The sequence below is a fragment of the Pygocentrus nattereri genome, chromosome 10, assembly GCF_015220715.1.
Source record: "Pygocentrus nattereri isolate fPygNat1 chromosome 10, fPygNat1.pri, whole genome shotgun sequence".
Lineage (NCBI taxonomy): Eukaryota > Metazoa > Chordata > Actinopteri > Characiformes > Serrasalmidae > Pygocentrus > Pygocentrus nattereri.
The window spans coordinates 5,473,384-5,495,923 of NC_051220.1; the positions used below are offsets into that span (position 1 = coordinate 5,473,384).

The 22,540-nt window shown below is 42.7% G+C and overlaps 1 protein-coding gene across 4 annotated transcripts in view; it reads right to left on the bottom strand.

The window, feature by feature from the left end:
- The window catches only part of crybg1a (crystallin beta-gamma domain containing 1a), a 107,150-nt gene that overhangs the window by 19,974 nt on the left and 64,636 nt on the right, over positions 1-22,540 (bottom strand). For 3 of the 4 annotated variants that reach the window (XM_037542098.1, XM_037542099.1, XM_037542100.1), the window contains 8 exons: positions 17,395-18,581; positions 9,861-15,159; positions 9,030-9,068; positions 8,787-8,905; positions 7,998-8,172; positions 4,268-4,407; positions 2,568-2,694; positions 1,648-1,683 (listed from right to left, as the gene is read on the bottom strand). In XM_037542098.1, coding sequence (XP_037397995.1) covers positions 1,648-1,683; positions 2,568-2,694; positions 4,268-4,407; positions 7,998-8,172; positions 8,787-8,905; positions 9,030-9,068; positions 9,861-15,159; positions 17,395-18,581 — 7,122 coding nt within the window. Of the gene's footprint in view, positions 1-1,647; positions 1,684-2,567; positions 2,695-4,267; positions 4,408-7,997; positions 8,173-8,786; positions 8,906-9,029; positions 9,069-9,860; positions 15,160-17,394; positions 18,582-19,941; positions 20,386-22,540 lie in introns of those variants that run through there. The other variant, XM_037542101.1, reaches the window with a different exon arrangement.

Here is a 22,540-nt window from a genome sequence, read left to right on the forward strand (position 1 = left end):
ACATCCTTTCTGACCCAGAGTGTGAAGCTGTCTTCTCACACTGCAAGGATGGACAGAAACACCTGTGGGTCTTTTCAGATCTGAGGCAGCTTGATGTTCTCCTCTCTCTCAAAGATGAAGGATTTAAGTGCCGTTTATCTGATATCAAACCACACCAAGTGTATCCCCCTATTGGAACATCAGCACTCAGCAGCACTCAAACCTCTCAGGTGTTTAGACCATCTTTGAACCAAAAGAGTTTCAATACGTGCTTTTAACAATAGTTTGCTAAAGAAAACCATCAAAGTATTTAGGCGAAAACTGCTTGCATACCAAGGAGGACAGTATGATGAACAAGACCCTGACAGCTGAAGCTGAAACACTGGCAAAAATCTTTGCATGTAAACACAGCCAATCTGATTGAACACATTCCAATTACAGATTAAGACTGAGGTGTTTATTCTCCATATACTCAACAATCATGCTCACTACAAGTAATCCAATCCAAAGTGACGTGCATGCGTGGAGAACCACTTATTGTAGACGTTACCAATGACAGCAAACATCACATGAAGTCCAGTCAGAGTGAGATGAGCAGCAGTGAGCAGTGCTTGTGTTTTTAACTGCTTTAAAATGACGTCAGACTCAGGAAAACGTCCTTCACATGTCCTTATTAAAGAAGGACAAGAGGAAGACGTCGTGTTCTGAGACACATAAGCTGGACGTCCGTCCCACCGCCGTCTTTTAAAGATCAGAGCATAAACTTCGTCTCCTCTGCAGACCAGTTTCTGCTCCACCATGTTGAACCGTATAAACTTTCACTATGATGCGACGCACATGGGCAGAACAGACTTAAACTCTCCGATAGGGAATGTAATCGGATACAGGCGTTTACACGGATAGTATTCTTCTATTTAACAGATTATTTGCAGGTTTACCCACCTCACTCAATCTGATAAAAACTGTATTCCGAATGGCCTCAACTGGACTAGTCTATTCTGATTCAAGTGTATACATGGATGTATTCTATTCCAATTGAGCTATTAGTCGGATTATTAAGGTCCATGTAAACGTGACTATTGAGTAAACAGCCATTTTAAGTCATAAAAACCACCTTTTCAAAAGAAGACAAGGTGTCCCCAAACTTCTGATATGCAGTGTACACTGGTTGTTATTTATAGTTAATTTTGTATTCTATCAATTATCTTTAGTTGTGCTTCTCCGTAAATAAAACCTTGTGATTAAAATCCTCTGAACATGCACTTGTTTAAACTAAGCTTCCGTTCGTTTTCACAAATAAAAAAAAAAATTCTCTCAGCTTTTAGTCGACGTCCTAAGGGTGCAAGTGTGTGACGTTCTGGAGTCTGAACAAAGAGACTGCTGACACAAGCCAAATGTGCCAGTTAAACAGTTAAAAAGGCTGTCTGGGCATGCCCAGTTCAGATGTGCTACGGCACCTGTAAGAACAGGTACCTATCCACCTTAATTCAAGGCGAATGCTTTTGAAAACACGTGAATAAAACCGCAATCTGATGATGAGGAATAAGAGCCAGTGGACTGACATTCACTATTGTGCAACTCTCGTCAGGAATGAGGTAAAACGGATGCAAAATGAAGGCAGTTTCTGACATGTTAAACTCAGAGAATTGAAGAGAATAATGAAATTACCTTGACTTCATTGGGATTCTCCACTTTTATACCACCCTGAAATAAAGAAAATAAAATTGTGCTTAATGATGTGAAAGAATTCAATTCAATTTACTGTGAGATGACGTAGTAATTAAAGTAGTAGTTTGGCAAAATGTCAAATTTACACACTTTTCTCCCAGTACCCTAAATGTAGACCCTCAGTCAGGATGTGTTTGGTGTCTGAAGTTTGATTCCAATGCTTATTTGCTACAACGGCCTTACTAAAACACTATATGGCCAAAACTATGTCTACACTGGACCAGGACTCTACCTTTGTGCGCTTGTTGGACATCCCTTTTCAAAGCCGTGGGCATTAATATGGAGTGGTTGTGCTAATGCTGGAACTCTGGAGTAAGTGATGCATCAGAGGGTAGATGATTTTTCATGCTATAAGCTGCAGCACTCCGTGGCCCCACTTTGTGAGTTTACATGGTCTACCGCTTTGTGGCTGAGGTGTCGTTGCTCCTAGATGCTTCCATTTCACAGTTATAGGACTTACAGTTGACTGGGGTAGATCTAGCAAAGCATAATTTCCCTGATTTGATTTGTGGAAAATGTGGCATGCTATGACAGTGCCATGTTTAAAGTCACTCAGCTCCTCAGTAACAAACCATTCTACTGCCAGTGTTTGTCTATGGAGACTGCATGACTATGTGCTTGATTTTACAGCCCTGTTAGCAAAGGGTTTGACAAACACTTGAACTTAATAATTATGACCGGTGTCCATCTTGTCCAGTCTTGACTACATTTGTGGTAAGTGGAAAAACTGTAAAATAGACTTTTGATTTGCATGTTCTAAAACATGATGTGCATTACTGAAACATGAGCATATCAGTGTTAGCAAGTGGCAAAAAACATAAAACAAGAAAGTAATTTCTGCAAATCCTGAACATAGTTACCATTTTAAGTGGCCGCAATGATCCGACGAAGGGAGCAGGGAACCCCCAAGACTCAGGACAGGGATACTCCCCCATCTCCAACACAGACAGCAAGCCCTGGAAGCCTGGATCACTGAAGACCATCCAACTGCTCACACAGACAGGCATATACTGAGCTTGATCTATATTTTTGTAAACACTCTGCACATTTAGTTTAGTGGCTCTCTTTTGTAGTTATATGTATTTTTTACTATTCATTCTCTGTACTGTTCACTTATGTATGCATTCACTTCACTGAAACATTTTTTTTATGCATGAGCAAAAAAGGGACTAATAGTACATTATATTCTATGTTGTCAACACTTCTGAATGTCAATGGTTGTGTCTCTACACTGTTGTGCTGAAATCCCCTACTGTGGTTTTAACTGTGGGGGAAAAAAAAGGGGCTTGGAATCAATTCCTAAGCGAATACCACCCATTCTGGAAAAAACCCACAAGAAGATACGTGGGAAACATCTCATGCAGAATAGTTGACAATGTCTATTTATTTGCTGAGTTTAACAAATTATAAATAATAAATTATACAAAATATGTCATAACTTTTACACAGACCCCCCCCCCCCAACAATATATATATATATATATATATATATATATATATATATATAGTTGGCAAAGAGGTTTTAAAGCTCAATAGTGCTAAAAGAAAACACATCAGCATTACATATAAAATCTGTATAAAAAGAAGACGTGTAGGTTCACATGTGGTTTTGGACAGTGAATAAAAGGGCTATATTTGTGTTGTAGTCATGGTGACCACTATTATAAAGCATCACCACCACTATAAAGAAATCGGAACTGGTAAGTTTCTCTATAATGAACCATTTCACATCAAAACACTCCGAATTACTTCGCTTTCAGCTCAGTGATTGAACGAAGCAGAAATTTCGCAAAACTGGTGGAATTTCCCAATATCAGCAATAAAACTCTCTCATCAATTGGGTCCCAGTATTTACCTAAAGAATAGCACTGACAAAGTCGAACTAGGAATAAGCACAAAGAAGCCTTCTGTGTTTAGCGGGAGACTGCAGTTCGCAATCCTCGAAAATAAAAGTTTATAGCTGTGCGGACTAAAGCGTGATGGGTTTTGCATTCCATTTAAATAAATAAATAAATAACAGCAGTTAAACTGCAGGGCTCCTGAAACACTTTGGCACTGCAGAATAACGTCCCCAGACAGCAAGCTCTTTGCTTCAGACACGCACTAGCAGGCCTGCAACCTTCGTTCTCTCTCTGCTGCCTCTCTGTTGTGTGAGGTACAGCCAGCGACTGAAACTCATGTACATTTCATCTTCAGAAGTAAATACTCATTATTGTTTTGCTACTCATCTGTTATACCCTTTCAACAGAATATAACTTGTTTCAATGACCGAGCAGTGAGGAATAATTCATATAAAATTACAACGGGCATGTGTTAAAGCCAACAAGTACAAGTTCCAAAAGGTTAAAAATGTGAACCTTAATACTTCTACAACATGAACAACAGTCACATGAATTATTCCGTTACAGAACTGGCACAGCCGACTCCACCCAAAACAACGCGCTCTGTGTGTTCTCCCTCAGCGACAAACAAACTCCCACTCATGCACACTGAGCGCTGAATAAACTCTGATGATGTGCTTTGGGAAAAGGCCTGACTGAAAGGACTGAGGATGACTCACACTCCGGAGTGGACCTTGATGGACCCGGTGCTCTGTGGAAGTCCGTACGAACAGACCTCGACGGCGTCGTCACAGAACGAAGACACTCGCCCCAATCCATTCGGCTCTGCAAACAGCTCTATCTTAGGCAGACTGTAGTCCTGGGAGCACAAGCAGAGGGGGAAGAAAATACATGTAGAAATGACCAACTTTTCATTTCTGTAGTTCCCAGTGAAAACGGCCATTAAAGACATCTTACAAATTTTTCAGTTTAAGTGGAAAAAAAGAGCAGCAAATACACCTTTAATCAAAATTTACACAGAAGCCTGCAACACTAAGCATGAGTTCAAATAGTTAAGCAACCCTTATTAGTCCCATGATAGGGAAATGGCACCTCTGCATTTAACCCATCCATGCAGTGAAACACCAAATACACACTAGTGAGTGCGCACACACACACACACACACACACACACACACACACACGCACACGTTCATAATGCTGAACACGCAATATGACTCTGTATGACTAAAAGTATGTGGAAAGCTGACCATCACACTTCTATGAGCTTCAGTGCACTCAATGGTGTTCAGGTACAGGCCACTGGAGTTCCTCCTCACCAAACCGGTCAAACCATGTCTTTTTACATGCCATTTTGTGCATGGCCTTCACAAAACAGCAGCCACAGAGCTGGATGTGTATAAGTGTTTACAATGTCCTTCTGCGCTCGCTTCAGCATTACTGACATTACCTTTCACTGGAACTAAGGAGCCCAAACCCTGAAAAACAGCCCCAGATCATTATCCCTTCTCCACCAAACGTTAAATCTACTGTGTGTTCCGGTAAGTAGCATTATTCTGGCATCTGCCCAACCAAGACATGTCAATCAGACTGCCAAGACTGTGAAGCATGACTCATCACTCAAGAAAACACGCTTACAAAGCCAAGTGAATGCTGTGCGCTTCAGCACTTGGCAGATCCACTCTATGAGCCTGTGTAGTCTACCGCTTTGCAGCTGAGCTGTAGTCTCTTCTAAAGGCTTTCATTTCACTGATACAGCCCCTTACAGTTGGCTGGGGCAGATCTAGCATGGCTGAAATTTCATGAACTGACATGACTGCAGGGGTGGCATCCTATGACAGTGTCACATTTAAATTCAGTGAGCTGTTCTACTGACACTATTTGTATTGTCTCACTATATTGCAAGACCAAATGCTTAATTTTTATATGCCTGTTAGCAATGGGTGTAGCTAAAACCATGACCTCATGTCTAGGCTTCTGTGTAATTTTCTATTAAAACACATTTTTTGCTTCTCCTCTAAATGCTGAAAAATGAATGACTGAATCTACTTAATTGTTGTTTTGACTGGAAAAAATAAAAAATAATGAAAGGGTAGTGTCTAATTTTTGCACAGTACTACTTTTATTAGATATTTTTATTTACATAATAGTTATTTATATATACACCCGATAAACACAGAAATATAATAACCTAATTATTTTTTATTAGTATTGTAAGCATCAATATTAAAACCATAAATGTTCTACAGAGACGCCCTCATGAAGAGCTTCTACCCATAACAGCACACACTGCAGCCACAAGGGACGGTTTCCTGGATTTAATTATGTTGTTATAATTCTGCACTGAAGCTTCTTTTTCAGGGCCACACTTAAGCTGTATAGACTCAGGCTGAATTTCAGCTCATGCTGAAGCGTCTCCGTTGCTAAAAACAGAGGACAGTTAATGAAATCACAGCGATTCATCAAACCACAACCTGTGTGACCCATTATCCAATCCAACATTAATAGCCTTTACAGGCCACTGAGCACTCTGCAGGCTCTTCATACATATCAGAGGTGTCAGAAAAATCTGGCCACAGTAGGAGAGCTTGGGTCAAGCGCATATAGTGTTGAGAGCCAATTCCCCATTTGCACTGCTCCTCTTTAGCCAGCACACTGGCTTTCACACAAGCATGTAACTCTCACCTCCTTCTTAAAGCTCCAATTCAGTAGGGTTTGTGAAAACCTGAGGTCTATCCCAAAGAATAAACATGCAAGCTAGCAATGGTAGCAGTCTCACTTCAGCAGCTCTCAAACCACAAAAACGTCAGTCAATCTCAAATTCGTTTAGCAACATTGCCGATTGACTTTTCTATTCACGTGGGGCTTCTTTCCCACTTTCATTCTAACATACTCGCTCCTCAACAAGGGACGGATGATACTATCAGAATCATAGCCCATGCAGATAAGTGCTGGGGACAGATGTTTAGATTTAACCAATATTTTTAAACCAGCATTTGCAAACCTGTTACATTTTTCCCATTCCCACATTTTAGAAAAAAAAATATTTTGTATTATCATTTTGTAGTCATATGTGATGCAATTCTACCAAAATGCACAGCAGAGCACCACAGGACATCACTTCAGAGCACCTGTGGCCATCAAACTCTATAACTCCTGCCTCAGTGTGACTCACAAAGTGTGGATCATCTGAGCAAAACTCAATTCCTAACTGTCCTGTTCATATGTGTAATAATAATAATAATAATAATTGTGTGCAATAACTCAGAGGTGCAGTAATTTGAACTGCTTTATACTAGATGTCACTTTACTGTATTCATAAGAACTTAAATCTTGTGTACATATTGCAAATTCCTCTTTTTGTTTTAAATTATTATAGTGTTTATTCTTCTACATAAATGGTTGCAACTGTAATAACTGCAATTTCCCTCTGAGATCAATAAAGTATTCTGATATGCAGAATTTGCACACCCCGGTCACATTTTTTGACTTTCTAGGTGAAATATATTAACACTTCCTCTACAGGACAAACCTACACATGGCACTTTTCTGCAAACTGCAGCGGACAACTTCAAATTAATTTGATGAGTTTAATAAATCGAAGAAAGCACAAAAAAAACAAAAAAAAAAAAACTTTTGCACAGCCCATGTTACATTAAATTCAGCAAATACACAGTGCATGAAAATGTGCAGAAGTGTGTTCTCTGCAGAAGCTGTGTAAACCCATATTCACTTAGAAAATCAACAAACATAATTTAACCAGGGACACCCAAACTGTAGCACACGGCTGTATGTTCATAAAGAATATCGGATCAGCATTGGCCCAAAATTCCCATACTGGTGCATCCCTATATATAAATAACACTCACTGGCCACTTTATTAGGTACACCTTGCTAGTAAAAGGTTGGACCCCCTTTTGCCTTCAGAACTGCCTTAATTCTTCGTGTCACACTTTCAACAAGGTGTTGGAAACGTTCCTCAGAGATTCTGGTTATTTGAGTTACTGTCGCCTTTCTATCATCTGGAACCAGTCTGCCCATTCTCCTCTGACCTCTCACATCAACAAGGCATTTTCGTCCACACAACTGACCGCTCACTGGATATTTCCTCTTTTTCGGACCGTTCTCTGTAAACCCTAGAGATGGTTGTGTGTGAAAATCCCAGTAGATCAGCAGTTTCTGAAATACTCAGACCAGCCCGTCTGGCACCAACAACCACACCACGTTCAAAGTCCCCATTCTGATGCTCGGTCTGCTCTTCAGCAAATTGTCTTGACCACCTCTACATGCCTAAATGCATTGAGTTGCGGCCATGTGATCGGCTGATTAGCTATTTGTGTTAACAAGCAATTGAACAGGTGTACCTTATAAAGTGGCCGGTGAATGTATATAACACTAACTGTTGTCCATCAACACTGACGAAACTAAGTACGATGTGGACGTTCTTACCCTCACAGCCAGTCGTATGGAACCAATCACCATGGGCTTGGTTGGGAGTGGTATTCCGTTTGGCCCAACCTCCTGGCCAGGATCTATCTCCGCCCACTCGTTAACCACGTCAGTTGGCCCCTCTTCTAGGGCAACGGTTCGTCCCTGGAATCCCGGCTTTTCATAAAGCAGCCAGCTAGACAGAGAAGACAGTGGCCATGATTTACTGTCTTATAATGTACAATGTAAGTACAGTATATTATTGAACTATGAAGACAATGACACTGAAGTTGCAGAGCAGCCAGTGAAGCATAAATAACATGTACATTCACATATACGGAATAGACCAGTTTACTCTTCGCTAATTTTGAGGCACTTCCTGAGCTGAATCTATGGTCCTTTGTAACCAGTAGAAAGAAATATTGCTGAACATCAAATGCAGTTGTATAGAGAAGCTAAAACTATAAAAGCTAAGCAAAGTAGGAAAATACTGAAGCTTTTTTCCTCCAGGCAACAAGGCTTAAAAGCCTTATTTAAGATATTACCTTAAAAATACCAAGCATAAAAAGAAAGCGTGTGTTTTTTATTCTTATGCATGAAGCCTTTTCTGGGCATAAGCCTGAACTATGCATGAGCATAGCTGTGTAAAGGTGACACTGTAAAATATATCAAAGTTGCTCTCATTACTTTATTCTAACATATAACAAGGACAAAAAAGTGAAAGACACTTTCAGATATTTTTCATTGGTTTTACTTCAGGTCACTGCTTGCCAGGCCAGGAGGAGCTCTGGATACAAAACAAGCTCTCACCATCCTCTGACGACCTTGAGAGAGATGATGGGGGAGAGCTGTAATGAGGTGGCGTCCTCTACATCCCTGAACACCTCATAGGCCTCTCCTACAAACTGGGCTTGCTGAAAGATGACCAGCTGCAAGGAAAGGCACCAAACATCCCACTTTGGTTATAGTACTGTACGTTAGCATTTGAGTAATTTAACACATGGTCTGGTTATTGTAGCATATCCCCTCAAGACAATATAAACCCAAACATACCTTTCCAGGGCGTTTATGAAAGCCTCTTACTGTTGTTATCTGCAAAGAAAATTTCAGTATTATTCACTGTGTTAAAGTCACAACAATACAACTCCTTTATAATATTTTCAAATGCTGCTTTGCTTATATTTAGGCCAAAGTCAGAAATACCGCCTACTTCCACGCAGACTAACCTCCAATCATAAAAGCATGAAGGATACAGAGTAACCATTCTGTAACAGACTGCAAAGAAAATGATATCTTGGCAAGTGAAAGTACCAGAAATACATCTTTAATATTTCTTATAAGATTGTTGTAAAATTATAAAATTGCTTAACTTCTTTCAAGACATTTTTACTCATTTTAAGGGATATTCTTCTGCTGGTTTAATGTTTGAAACAAGAAAAAATATCTACCAATAGAACCTGACCAAGCCAAGTAAAAATACTACAAATACGTTAAATAATCTACAATATTCAGAGAAATATCTCAAAACACAGAACATTTCATATATCGGCTAGATTTACATTTTCACTTCACAAGATTTATTTTTTGCATTGGATATTTTGGGGAAGAAGCCCAGCATCTTAAACAATAGCTTGAGATTTATTTCTGAGAATGCAGAAATAAGCATTTAAAATCCCCTGTCTGAGCAATAAACTAAAGCCCAGAAGGTTAACATACCTCCTGCATTGAGGTGATTCATCATGCAACAAAGCAAAGTGGCTGGAGTACAAGGCAGGTAGTAATAAACAAAGCTGAACTCCAAGAAAATGCTCAAGATCTCTTCATAGCACAAAATATCTATACTGTAAAAATTCCATTAAAAAAATATTTTGAGGTCACACTTACCTGTGTGCATGTTGGAGGTGGTAGTTTGGTCTGTGGGGCTTGTGGTTTTTGCTGAGAGGCTGGTTCTGGGGGCTCTGGCAGGCTCTTTTGGCCCACACTGGCTGGTTTCCCTCCTAATGCCTCAGGGCTGACAGTCACCTCCGTTGCTGGGAAGAGGGAAAGCGTTTCTGGGCTTTGGGAACTATTTGCAGTGGTTTCCCTGTCTTTCTTCAGATACTTCTCCAGGTAATCAGGAAGCTTGACTTCTGAAAAGTTGGGAGCAGGAGGAGGAAGAGGAGGAGTAGAAGGACTCTTTAGAGACTCACCAGACCCACCCACAAGCATACCTTGATCTGTCAAGTTCCCTTCAGCCCCCTTTGGTGGCTGGACAGCTTCAGATGGCGTCACTGGGCTCTTCTCACCCGGTGTTAGAACTTGTTGGGATGGAGAAGTCGGTGATACTGTTCCATTTGTAAGAGCATCAGGCTCAGTTTGGGTCCTTCTTAAAGTCTTGGAAGAACTCATTAGGTTGGATAAGATAGACATTCTTTCTAACCGCGACGACATCTTCCCAGAATCATTGGTGGTGCTTTGGTCTTCCTCTTTTTCCTTCTCCTCGGCTGCCTTTCCTTCGTCATTTTTGTCTTGTCCCCGTCGGGAGGAGAGTGCCTTGAAGAGAAAGCTGTCTTCAGTCCCCAAACGCTTTGAAGGCTGCTTGTTCCTTGCTTCCTCGTTTTTCCTTTTGATCATCATAGCTGGAGATGGATCTTTCGGGCCCGTGGTCTTCCGCATCCCGAACTTGAACTCCTCAGGGTCAAAGGTCTTCTCGAAATGATCTTCTTTGATGGCAGGCAGAGCAAAAGCAGGCGTCATCATCCTGGTCTGGCCATGTTTTTTGGGGGGGTAGGAGAACGGGGAGCAGAGCTCTTTGATCTTGCGAATGAAGTCTTCAGAATCATCGGATGTCTCCAACAGGCTATCATCGCTTGCTGAACAGTTCATTTTTCGTTCCACCTTGCTTTGCTTCTTCTCGAATCCTTGGTCCACATCCAGCCAGCTCGATGGAGCTTCCTTACTTTTGGACAGGCTTTTAGAGCCCAGTGGAAGGTCATGGGCTGTAATTTGTTGAGATTTATTGGTTGGTGTGGGCAGTTTGAGTGCATCAAATACTAACCCAGTTTTATTAGATTTTGTGAGATCAGCTTTATGTTTCTGTTTGGTTTTCATACTATCAGGAGTGCTGGGTGTCATAGCTTCACTCTTTTTATCCATGTGGAAGCTCATCTTATCCGAAACTGGTTGCCCAACTACCTTAGCTGTTGCAGCTTCCTGATCAGGAACTAAGTTTGAATAAGTTTGAGGACATTTATCTTCAGCTGCTGCCTTGGTAACTGGTTTCTTCACAGGAATATCGTCCTTCTTGATACATTTTGGGGTTAGTGGTTTAAGTGCATCATGAGCTTTTCTTGTATCAGATGGCTTCTGTAACACTTTTTGCTCATCTCTGCTGTCTCGAACAGACGTATCAACGCTCGCCTCCTCGTGACCAGCTTCCTCAATTTGAACCACAGCTGCTGTAGTTTTCGACAGGGTTTCTGCTTTCACTGCAATACCATTTACTATAACGTCCTTTTGTTCTTCGCCCTCAGCTTGATGAGAGGTCTTCGATACACCCTCCTGTAATACCGGAGAGGCTGTTTCCTGTGGTCTCTCAGATTGCTCAGAGCTTTTAGTTTCAATTTCTTTGGCTTTTGTGTGGCCACTGGCTTCTGGTTTGAGCGACATTCCATCAGTCTTTTTAGCAGTGGGTCTGTCCTTACCTGTGACAGATGTTCCTGGAGGAGTTTCCTCTTCTTTGACAAGATCTGGTTTTGCGTTGGGCTTATCTGCTTGGACAGTAGTATCTGTTGATGCTTCTCCTTCTGATTTTGTCACTTGATAAACATTTTTTTCTGGCGCTGCTTTGGTTTCAACTTGATCAGACTTCTCCACAGCAATCGCTTCAGCACGGTCTTGTGTTGAATTACCAGCCAATACACTAGCTGTGCTCTCCTTCTGTGTTGAAGTTGTGGTCAACATGGTCAGACTCTGTGGTTCTCCGGTCTTCTTCAGCTTCTTTTCGGGTACGTGACATGTGGTATTCAAGTCTGCCGTATCCTCTATTGATTTAACAATCACATTCTGCATCTCTTTGGGCTCTTCCACTTCCTTTTTAGACTCATGAGCATGTTCAATGGTCTTTAGATTTCTTATCTGCTTGTCTTTGACCAGGCCTGATTTCTTTTCAGACGTTTGAGTTGGAGTTTGCAAGTCTGCAGCACATTCCTCGGGTTTCGCACTTACTTGCTGCTTTTCATCAGCCTTGTCCATTTTCTGAACAGGTATTTGCGATGCACTTTTTAAGCTTGCAGTATCCTCTGCAGACTTAGTGCTTGTTTTCAGCATGTCTTCGGCTTGGTTTGTGTCCTGTTTAGATGTAAGAGGTGGGGTCTTCAAATCTGCAGCAAGTCCAGTGCTCTTCTCCCCTTTGGCTTTTTCCACTTTCTGTTCAGACACTTGAGGTGGAGTCTTCAAGTCTGCAGTACGCTCAGCAGTCTTATTACTCATTTCCAGCATCTCTTTGGCTTTGTTAGTGCCCTGTTCAGATTCAAGCTGTGGAGTCTTCAAATCTGCAGTATGCTCAGATCTCTTCTCACCTTTGGGCTTTTCCACTTTCTGTTCAAATACTTGAGGTGGTGTCTTCAGGTCTGCAGTATGCTCAGTGCTCTTCTCACCTTTGGGCTTTTGCACTTTCTGTTCAGATACTTGAGGTGGTGTCTTCAAGTCTGCAGTACTCTCAACAGTCTTATTACTCATTTTCAGCATCTCTTTTGCTTCGTTAGACCCTTGTTCAGATTTTAGCTGTGGAGTCTTCAAATCTGCAGTATACTCAGAGCTCTTTTTGCATTTAGGCTTTTCCACTTTCTGTTCAGATGCTAGAGGTGGAATCTTCAAATCTGCAGTATGCTCAGCGCTCTTCTCACCTTTGGGCTTTCCCAATTTCTGTTCAGATACTTGAGGTGGTGTCTTCAAGTCTTCAGTACTCTCAACAATCTTATTACTCATTTTAAGCATCTGTTCAGCTTCGTGTTTGTATGCTTGAGGTGGAGTCTTCAAGTCTGCAGTGTCTTCAATAGTCCTCTGTCTCTCCTTTTGTTTGGCCTTGTCCATCGTACGTTTAGAGGTCTGCAAATCTGCAGTAGCATTTTTAGCCTTGATACTCTGCATTTCTTCAGCTTTGTCAGCTTCAGATACCTGAATTGGAGTCCTCAGGTCTGCAGCTACTCGTTTAGAAGTCCGAGACAGAGCCTTCAAGTCAGCAGTATGCTCAGAGTTCATGCTCTCACACTGCGTCTCTTTCTTTCTATCCATTTTCTGTTCAGGCACCTGAGCTGGCGCCGTATGTTTTACAGTCTTACTGCACACATTCTGCACTTCTTCAGCTTCAGATGTTTGTGGTGGACTCTTTAAGGCTGCAGCATGTTCAGTGAACATCGTAGTTGCACTCTGCTTGTCTTTGACGTTACCCATTTTCTGTTCAGCTGCTTGAGTTGGAGTCTTCACGTCTGCAGTGCTCTCAGTAGTTGTCACTCTCACAATCTGAATCTCTTCGTCCTTGTTCGTTTTCTGTTCCTTCACTAGAGCTGATGCTCCCAAGTCCACAGCAAGTTCTACAGAGGTCTCCTTTTTCTCTTCAGTCGCTTGCAAGTCTGTAGCATGCTCCATGCGCTCCGTAGTCCTTTCTTCTGCTTTGTCCACACTCTGTTCTGAAACTTCAGCCGGAGTCTGAGACTCTACAATGTGTTGTACTTTTCCTTTTTCCACCTCTTTTCTATGTTTAAGTTTAGAGGGACTTTTCTGACGTGGCGCTGGAATACTGCTGCCCGCTGTTGGAAAATCGCTCAGCTCCTTCACGGGCCTTTTCGGTTTAGCTTCTGGTGAGGCCTTCACCACAGCATTCCCAGCAGTTTGGTCACGTTCAGCCCTCTGTCCAGGACTTAGAGGACCGTTGACTGAGGATGAATCATCATCACGCTCTAGCTTGGCATCAGTGTGCAAGGGTTGTTTGAGTGAGTCATCTTCTCCATAGTCAACTTCTTCCTCCAGGGGCTGTTTTGGAGCACTGGGCGGGGTTAAACGAGGCAGTTTACTTCCCGTTGGTGATGCTTCGGCTTTGTGTTTTTTTGGAGTCTTTGTCTTGGTGATGTGGGTTTCATTTGTGGCCTGTATGCTGCTCTTCTCTGAGGGGGAGAGAGGCATGTCGTCTCTTTCAGTTTTGTTGGCAGATTTAGGGCTTTTATTAACAGAGTCTGTTGATTTGAGTCTGGACTCCGTGCTCTTTCTGACTGAAGGTTGCTCCGAGCTTTTCGGCAACTTGCTCTTGGGGCTCAAAGGCTTTTCAGTAGAAGTTTGTGATTGTATTTTAGACTTCACACCTTCCTTGGAGTCACTGAGTTCTTTAAGTTTCTCCAAACCAGTAGGAGAAGAGTCAGTTTTGTCCTCAGTGCTCAGGGATTTTGAACACTTTCTTTTCTTCGGCTCTTGCTCTGTAGTGTGAGGAGACTGTGGTGCTTGGTTAGCCTCTAAACCTCGAGTAGCCACGCTTACCTCATCCTTAACAGGTGACCTGGTTTCACTTTTACCAGATGGCAGTGGTGAGTGGGGTTTTGTAACAGTATTACCTGAGCTGAATGTACCACCCTCTGCCTGTGCCATCTCATGTGTCTGAAGCGGAGAGGACACTGATGCATCGGGTGACGTGCTTGTTTGTAGATCTTTCTTTGGTTTTGGTGGTACCTCGGGGGCGGTCTTCTTAGGAATTTTTGACTTGTCAGAGGGCTTACTGAATGCAGTAGGCTGCTCCCTTGTTGTGGGTGATTTACTGCCGTTTTGGGCAGCCTTTCTTCTGCTTTCTTCCTTTGGGGCCTCTGTGTAATTTGTAACTTGACCCATGGCAGCTTTTGTTTTCGCCGCCACTGGTGGGGCTGAGCTCTTTCCAGTACTCTCTTCATTTGATCCACTGCCCGTTTTCTCCACACGCCTGGACACTGAAGCTGAGGTTTGTCGGCTGCTTGCCACAACCCTGAACTGTCCCTTGGATAAAGGCATTTCTGTCAACTGAGACTCCTCTTGAGTGTCTACAATGTTATTAGAAGGTTCTGTCAGGCTCTCTACATCCTCATCAAGTTGCTCTGTGCTAGCTTCCTCTTCTCCTACAGAGTCGTATGACTTCTGATTAGGCTGCTTGATTTCCACACTGACGTTCTTGAGGTTTGGCAGACTGTGGAAAAAAATAAAATCATAAAGACACTGCTGTGCTGAGAAACAGGTACGGATGAGATTAAGAATGAAGGTTTTCCTTTCCAAGGCCCCCTATACTTAAAGCCACAACCAGGTATTTGCAAAACTTGTTTAAAACAAATTTAAGGCATCTTCTCACTGAACTAGACAAATTATACCTCTTAGAGATCAAAGAGGGGATTCCAAAGATTTCAGAATTTTAGCAACGACTGATTTAAGCCTTTCATTTTCACCTTTGATTTAAGAAATTCTAGAGAGTGTACAGAGTGCTGGTGATAGGAACCAGACAACCAGACAGAGTTTCATGCCTCTAAAAGCTCCCTAACGGAAAATGATTACATGAAAAGGTTGCAAATACGCTGCCTGATGCCCAAGACCTTGTTTTACAATTGTTTTGTGATAGGCTTTTAGCATAAAACATATTTTTAAAATCTAGTCATAGTGGAGAAATACATGCAGAGTGGCGGAAGACAAAATAGCACCCATTATTTTTTCAGATTTAAAAATGCACAAATTTACAGACTGTTCTGAATAGTAAATACAAGTGCTATGTTTGCTTACACATAGCGACCTTAGGTCCCATCCCCCCCGTAAAGAAATACGGGTTGATAAGTCTCTCTACAATGAACCATGTCATATCAAACCACTCTGAATTTTAGAAGGAAAAAACCTTTCAAATGACCACATCTGACATGAAGGCCTAAAGTGTGTATCACTACTTTAATACTTACAATGCAAATCTATTTAAATAATAAGTAAATAAGACATATAAATAAGTATAAATGAGCTTCTGAATGAGTTTCCTCATGCCAGACACTTTTACTTTATTTAGGATGCTTAGGAGGGGGAAAACTTTGTTGCTCTGCCATCTCTGATTATGGCCTTCAACAACAATCCATGCCGTTTCAACACACAACACAGTAACCATGGTGACCAATGACACATCTCAGACCATCTAAATCACTCAGACACTCAGTCAGGCTGAGCTTAGTAAAACATTACAGACTCATATAAATCACCAAATATTAGACTGAGGCAAGTTAACTGTCAATTGAATTATTCTTCGTCCTTTCCTTTGAATCAGTCTCAAAGTATTTTCTTCTTTAACTCAACTTTGATATCCAACTTCTGAAACATATGCAATATCCAACGCAATATGTAATTAGCAAACTGTGGATCAGATTTAAGCAAGTTTAAACAGGCCATTTAATATGCCGGTCTTCTTCATAGATGCAGTTCATAGTAGCCTAGAGTCAACTTATAATGACTGATGAGTCATAAAAAACAACAACATCTCAGGAAAAGCATTAAATTAAGTGCATTTACCTTAATTCACCTCATGGGCAAATAGAAACATAATGTTATGTAGCTTAGGAGATGCTCTGACTCAGTAAGCATTCCATATAAAGGGGAACTCCACCAATTTTTCGCCATTACTGCATCATTAAAGAGTTTAGATGGAGTCATTCAGAGTGATTAGATGTGAAACAATGTATTGCAAAGAAACGTACCAAGTCAGAAGTGTTCACAGTGGTGGTGATAGGAACCAGACATCTGAAGAGTTTAACATCTCTAAAAGCTAAATCACAAGAAGCTCTTATACAAATAGTCGTGCTGCCTGATGCTTGAAACACTGTTTTACAACCGTGCCATAAAGTGGACATTTTTGTTTTGTAGACAATGCAGTTTCTGGTTCCTATCACCACCACTGTAAAGGAATCTAGGTGTTCAAGTATCTCGACAACATCAAACCACTCTGAATGACTTTGTTTACATCTGAGTTAGGACAGACTTCAGTGGACGAAATCAGTGGACGTCACCTTTAAGATACAATGAGCAGCTACTAGTTGACTCAGAACTGTAATACAATGGCAGTACAATATGATTTGCTCATTATCTTTTCATCGACGTGATCTGTTTCCAAATAAATGACTCTACATCGCATGCAGGACAGCTCTAATGAGAGTATTGATACAGCCTGCTTTCTCTTTTTAGCCGATTTAATCCACACAGCCACAGTTCTGAACCTATGAAAAGCCCTGAGACTCATTGTTCTCCCCTCATACAAAAAAAAAAATCATGGGAAACTGGAGATCATATTGCACACTCTGATCTCTACTGGACAACAAGGACAAAAGCATTACTGCTCACATGCAAACAGAACAGTACAGAAAGGGAGAAAGCAGGTAGTTGTACGCATCGCATGCTGACTCACATTCTCACTTCAGATTTCTGTTGGCCTCGAGAGGTTACATCCGAGCTCGCGTCTGGTGTGTCGTCTTCCTCTGCGTTCAAACTTGTCTGTGAGGAGACCCAGACTTTCTTTGCAAAGTACTTCTCTCTCGTGGACAGCTTCACGCTCCTGCGCTTTTCAGTTATGACCTCCTCCACGCCGCTGAGAGGTTCTGCTGGCTCTGCTGTGCCAGGTTTTAGCTCCACTGAGGCCTGAGACAACTCTGGCTCAGAACCTGCTGCAAGCGGAAGGACGGGGGCACTGCTGATGTCCGTCCCCTGCACAGATGAGCTCTCACCTGGGCTGTCTGCAACGGGCGTGGCCAGAGTAGGTGAGTCGCTCTCTTCCTCTTCCATGTGCGTTTCCACCAACATGGCTTTGTGCAGCTGCAGGGGCGAGGGCGAGGCCTGGCTGGACCCCTCCTCCACCTCAGGGGACGAGGCTTTGGTCGGGCTGAGCACCTCGCGAGAGCCATCGCTCAGCTTGCGGGACCTCCTGCGGCCTGAGTTTCGTTTCCCCATGCTGTCACCGTCCCCCTGCTCCGAAGAACTCTCAGAGCTCGATAGGTTTCTGGACACGGAGCTGAGTGTGACCCCAGTTAGGGCGGTGTAATTTCCTTTAGTTCCCAATACGGGTTTCAGAGCGGTCTTCTTAATGTCCGTCCCCCCTGCGAAAGCTGGAGACTTGCGTTCACAGGGGCTCTTCACAGGAATCTCGACACATTTCTTAAACGTCGTTTGCGTGATCTGCTGCTCTTCTCCGTTGGTCACACTGGTCTCCTGCAGGAACACCTGCAATTTCTTACTGACCTCCGTTACTAGACGCTTGGCGCTCTGGTCTTCAGCGCTCTGCGGCCGGGTCACCTCCCTCACGCTGCCACGGCTGCTGCTCTCGCTGTCGGCGAACGGCAGGTCTCCTCCATCCGTGATGATGGAGGCCACGCTGCGGACGCTGGGACTTCCTTTGAGCCTGACCTCGGAAACAAACACCTGTTCTCCCTCTGAGCTACCCGAAGAATGCCTCAGAATGCCTGCGGACGCCTCTGGGCTGTCTGGGCTGGTCGCTGTGGACACATTTTCATCTGCTTCCCTGGACGAAGTCCTGCTCTTTCGTTTCTTCGAGAAGAATGTCGTGACCCGGCTCAGCACGGTTCCCTTTTCGCTTGAGCTCTGTCGTGCAAAGAGAGAAAAAAACAAACATGGTTAGAAATGTGCCTCCTATACCAAGGAGGTGTCATACCTGAAAACCATCCAACCCAAGGAATCGCAACTATTTTTCCAACGTATGAACATTCCAATGTAACCACCAAATGTCAACACTTCCTCAATCACTTTGAAGCCAGTGTTCCCACAAAGACCAGAACATCATCAACTTCCAGCCAGCAGATAAAAAGGAAAAGCTGAGCTAAAACAAAGTTCAGTAAGTTCAGCCTTGTTAATAAGTGTGGTGAGAATGTCTGTGGGTGCCGAATTTCCACACTCGGTGTGTCTCCGGACAGGGAGCCCCAAGCTAACATAAGCGAAGTCTCCAGACAACTTTCCAGCATGAAGCAGTTTTCCTCGCATAGCCACGAACGTGGCAGCCTGCCATCTAGACCCGTTGACGGCAGATGCTGATTTACAACGGAGCTCAGCAAAAACTCTAATAGCAGTGAACTCTGTAAGCCTACAACACTGTATGGCAGAGAAACCCTTTTTCCTAAAAGAGATCCAAACAGTTAGAATTCAAACAGCACTTTATAAAGTATATTAAAAACCCCAAACTTGTCCATCTTAAAAATCCTCTTCACTTAAGCACTTAAGAGCTGCTCCATTAAGGATGCCTGGGCTAAACAGACGCCTGGAGAGGTCACGTTACACGTCATTTGCATCACAGTATAGTCATTGATCAGAAAAAAAGCTTTACCTTATAAAGCCACGTTGACAGCTGTACACATGTCGGCCAAGCTAACAAAACAGGAGCCAATAAAGACACAAATACAAGGAGGCAAGATGATGCACCGGCCTACCTGATCGCTTCAATAATTCACTGTCTTTCTCTCCACTGCGCGTATCCCATTAAGACAGGGCAGACTTTTTCCCCCACCCGTATTCCGGCAATGTGTTGCCTGGCAGAGTGTTGATTGGCTGGCACCGTCCCGCCTCCTGCACTAGGATTGGCTGAAAGCGAGCCAGCCCTTACGCTGTAATACAACGCCTCTTTCGCTGGGATTGGTTAATATTTTCCCGCTTCCCGCCCTACAGGCCGCGGTGTCCAGCGCTGTGATTGGCTGGTGGTCTCCTACTACGCCTCCTATTGGCTTATGAGTACCAGTCCTAGCGCTGGAGGGCGGCCTTGCCGGAAAAGGGGTGGGAAAAGACAGCGACCTGCATGGCACGCTCTTTGGAAAATGTTCTTAGCCCGCCTTTCCCGCCCCCCTCCTCCCTTTTTCTTTCTCGCGGAAACACTATACGGCCTCTGAGAACAACTTCCACCCCAAAATAACACATTAAATTAGAGAAAGGAATGTCCTGATTAGATTTAACTCACCATTTTATATCCCGGTGCGGAGCGAGAGGCCGGTCGGTTAGCTACCTGTGGCTGAACGAGACTCAAATCCGGCCAGAGCCAAAAACGACCCCATAAACTTCCCAACTTCCCGAAGTAGAAACCCAAACAGATCTGTTCACTCGCCGAGCACCAGCCTGGCTAGTTTGTCCTTGGTTAGCACTACTGTGCCTGTGTTTGTGAGTCCAAAAACGCTGAAGACTTCGGCTGAAGTCGAAAGTAAGCAGGCTAGGCTACACGCTCAGCTCGTGTCGGCTGATGTCAGAAGCCCAAATATGTCGCCCAGGTAGGTTTCATACAAAATACCTTCAGGTATTGCACAACCGCGGGACAAAGTCAAACGCTTCCACGAGTGAATCAACCACCTGTGAAGGCTATTCAGCCTATGGAGACGGCCCTGAGCCAAACAGCCACACCCATGCTGCTTCACAGAGCTGCTTTAGTCTAGTCCGAAGCAAAACCCCTGAAATAAACCTGAGTTTCAAGGTAAACTCCACCCGTCTTTAAGCCGTGTATGCCTAAGTGAATGGTTGACAGGTCAGTAAAGTCATTCAGAGTGGTTTGCTATAAAATGCCTAACTCTAGAGAAACCCACAGAGTCAGGACTGTTCACAGTGCTGGTGATAGGAACCAGACGTCTGAGGAGTTTAACGCTCCCTCACAGGCAATTACACGCCCTGTCTGATGCCTGAAGCATTGCTTTGCAGTCGTTTTGAGACAAAAGTTTGGTCTACTATGTATTTTTATCCGTTTATTTCACTTTGTTCATGGTGGAGGGTGTTCAAATGCAAAACAAATCCCCTAAAACCCTTATTTTTCCAGACGTTCCACTAGTTTACAATCAGCCTTACACAAAAAAATCTGACGACACGAGTGCGTTCACTGGTGGTTTTGGATAGTAAATAAAATGGCTATATTTGCATATACACATACTCCTGGTTCCTATCACCGCTACTGTAATGAAATCTGAGTCGGTATGTTTCTCTGCAAACGAACCACGTCATACCAAACCACTCGGAACGCCTGTTTATATCCCAACCACTGGTTTATACAGGAATTCTGAAAAACTGTTGAAATTCTCCTTTAAATGTGATGTGAAGAGCTGGTTTAGCAGCTCATGTTCAGCTACATGCCTTCAGAGATATTTTGGTTGCTCTGCCTGCTTTTTAAATTTATTTTTATTTTTTTTAAGCTAATGCTTTTTATTTAACTCGGGGTATCCAGTTTTTCCTCCTACATTTTGTTCCTTCGTTTGTCGTTCCTCACTCCTTCTTAACTTTCGTTTTTTGTTTCTGTCCTGCTGCTTCAGCTTGCGGTTGCTCACATCTAAAGCTCCAGCATTTCACATTTGACCGATCCTAAAAGTTCCTGAGCTGATAGATGCTGGACATTCTAAGTTCCACTGGAAGTTCGATAGGAAACTCATTTATGTTTGGTTTGTTTTTAAAGCAACTGATGCATTTACTCATGTCATTACCAGTTTCTGTACTTTAGTATTTTTGGTGTATCTGTACTGATGTTTTTTCATTTTAGTGACTTTTTCCTTTCCCTCCACTACATTTCAGAGTCTAACATCCGACTTTTTCCTCCTACATTTTGAGAAATCTGTGGTTCCTTTTGGTTTCTGTGTGTATAAAAACGTAACATGTCAAAACGAAAGAAGCGCAAAGCCAGAGCACCAATCAGGGCCCAGTGGTCACTTTGTTTAGAGCTGGTTTTGACCTGTTGGTCATACCGACCCAGTGCAGCACGCGGTTCAACGTCAGCGCAGCAGCGTAAAACTTTGGGAGAGTCTGTTCAACATAAATGATGAACTAACCTAACTTTGTGTAAATAGAGCTCAATATAGAAATATGTCCACATATGCAGTCGAGACTGACGCGGCTTTTTTCTGAATTTCTACAAACACCATTTCATTTTATAGTAAATGAGTTTGGGCTGGTTTATGTTTATGAACAGACGCCTACAGATCAACATAGTAAAGGAGCTCATCTGTGATCCTGAGTTTAAAGCCAGTTTTTATTCAACTTAAACTTGGAACTAAGTTGTAAATAAATCTGAAACTGAAACTTTGCTTGTGTGTAAAAAGTGATTTCAGAGCCACTCGGTTCTCCCTGATGGAAACTGTTTACCTTCAGTGTTTTGTGCTTCTGATCATTTTAATAGACGTCAGCGTCACTAATTAATGACGTTCTATTAAAAGACTGGTTTACCAAGAGACGCTGGAGGACTTTCACCTGAAATGAGTTCATGAAGCCAGTCTGGTTATAAAAATGATAACAGGACCAGATCAGAGCCAGAATTACTCTTTTAGTACACTGCTCAAAAAAATAAAGGGAACACTCAAATAACACATCCTAGATCTGAATGAATACTCATTGAATACTTTGTTCTATACGAAGTTGAATGTGCTGACAAAGTCACACAAAAATCAATGGAAATCAAATTTATTCACCAATGGAGGCCTGGATTTGGAGTCACACACAAAATTAAAGTGGAAAAACCCTACATCAAAGCTGGATCAGCCTGTAATGTCCTTAAAACAAGTCAAAATGAGGGTCAGTATTGTGTGTGGCCTCCA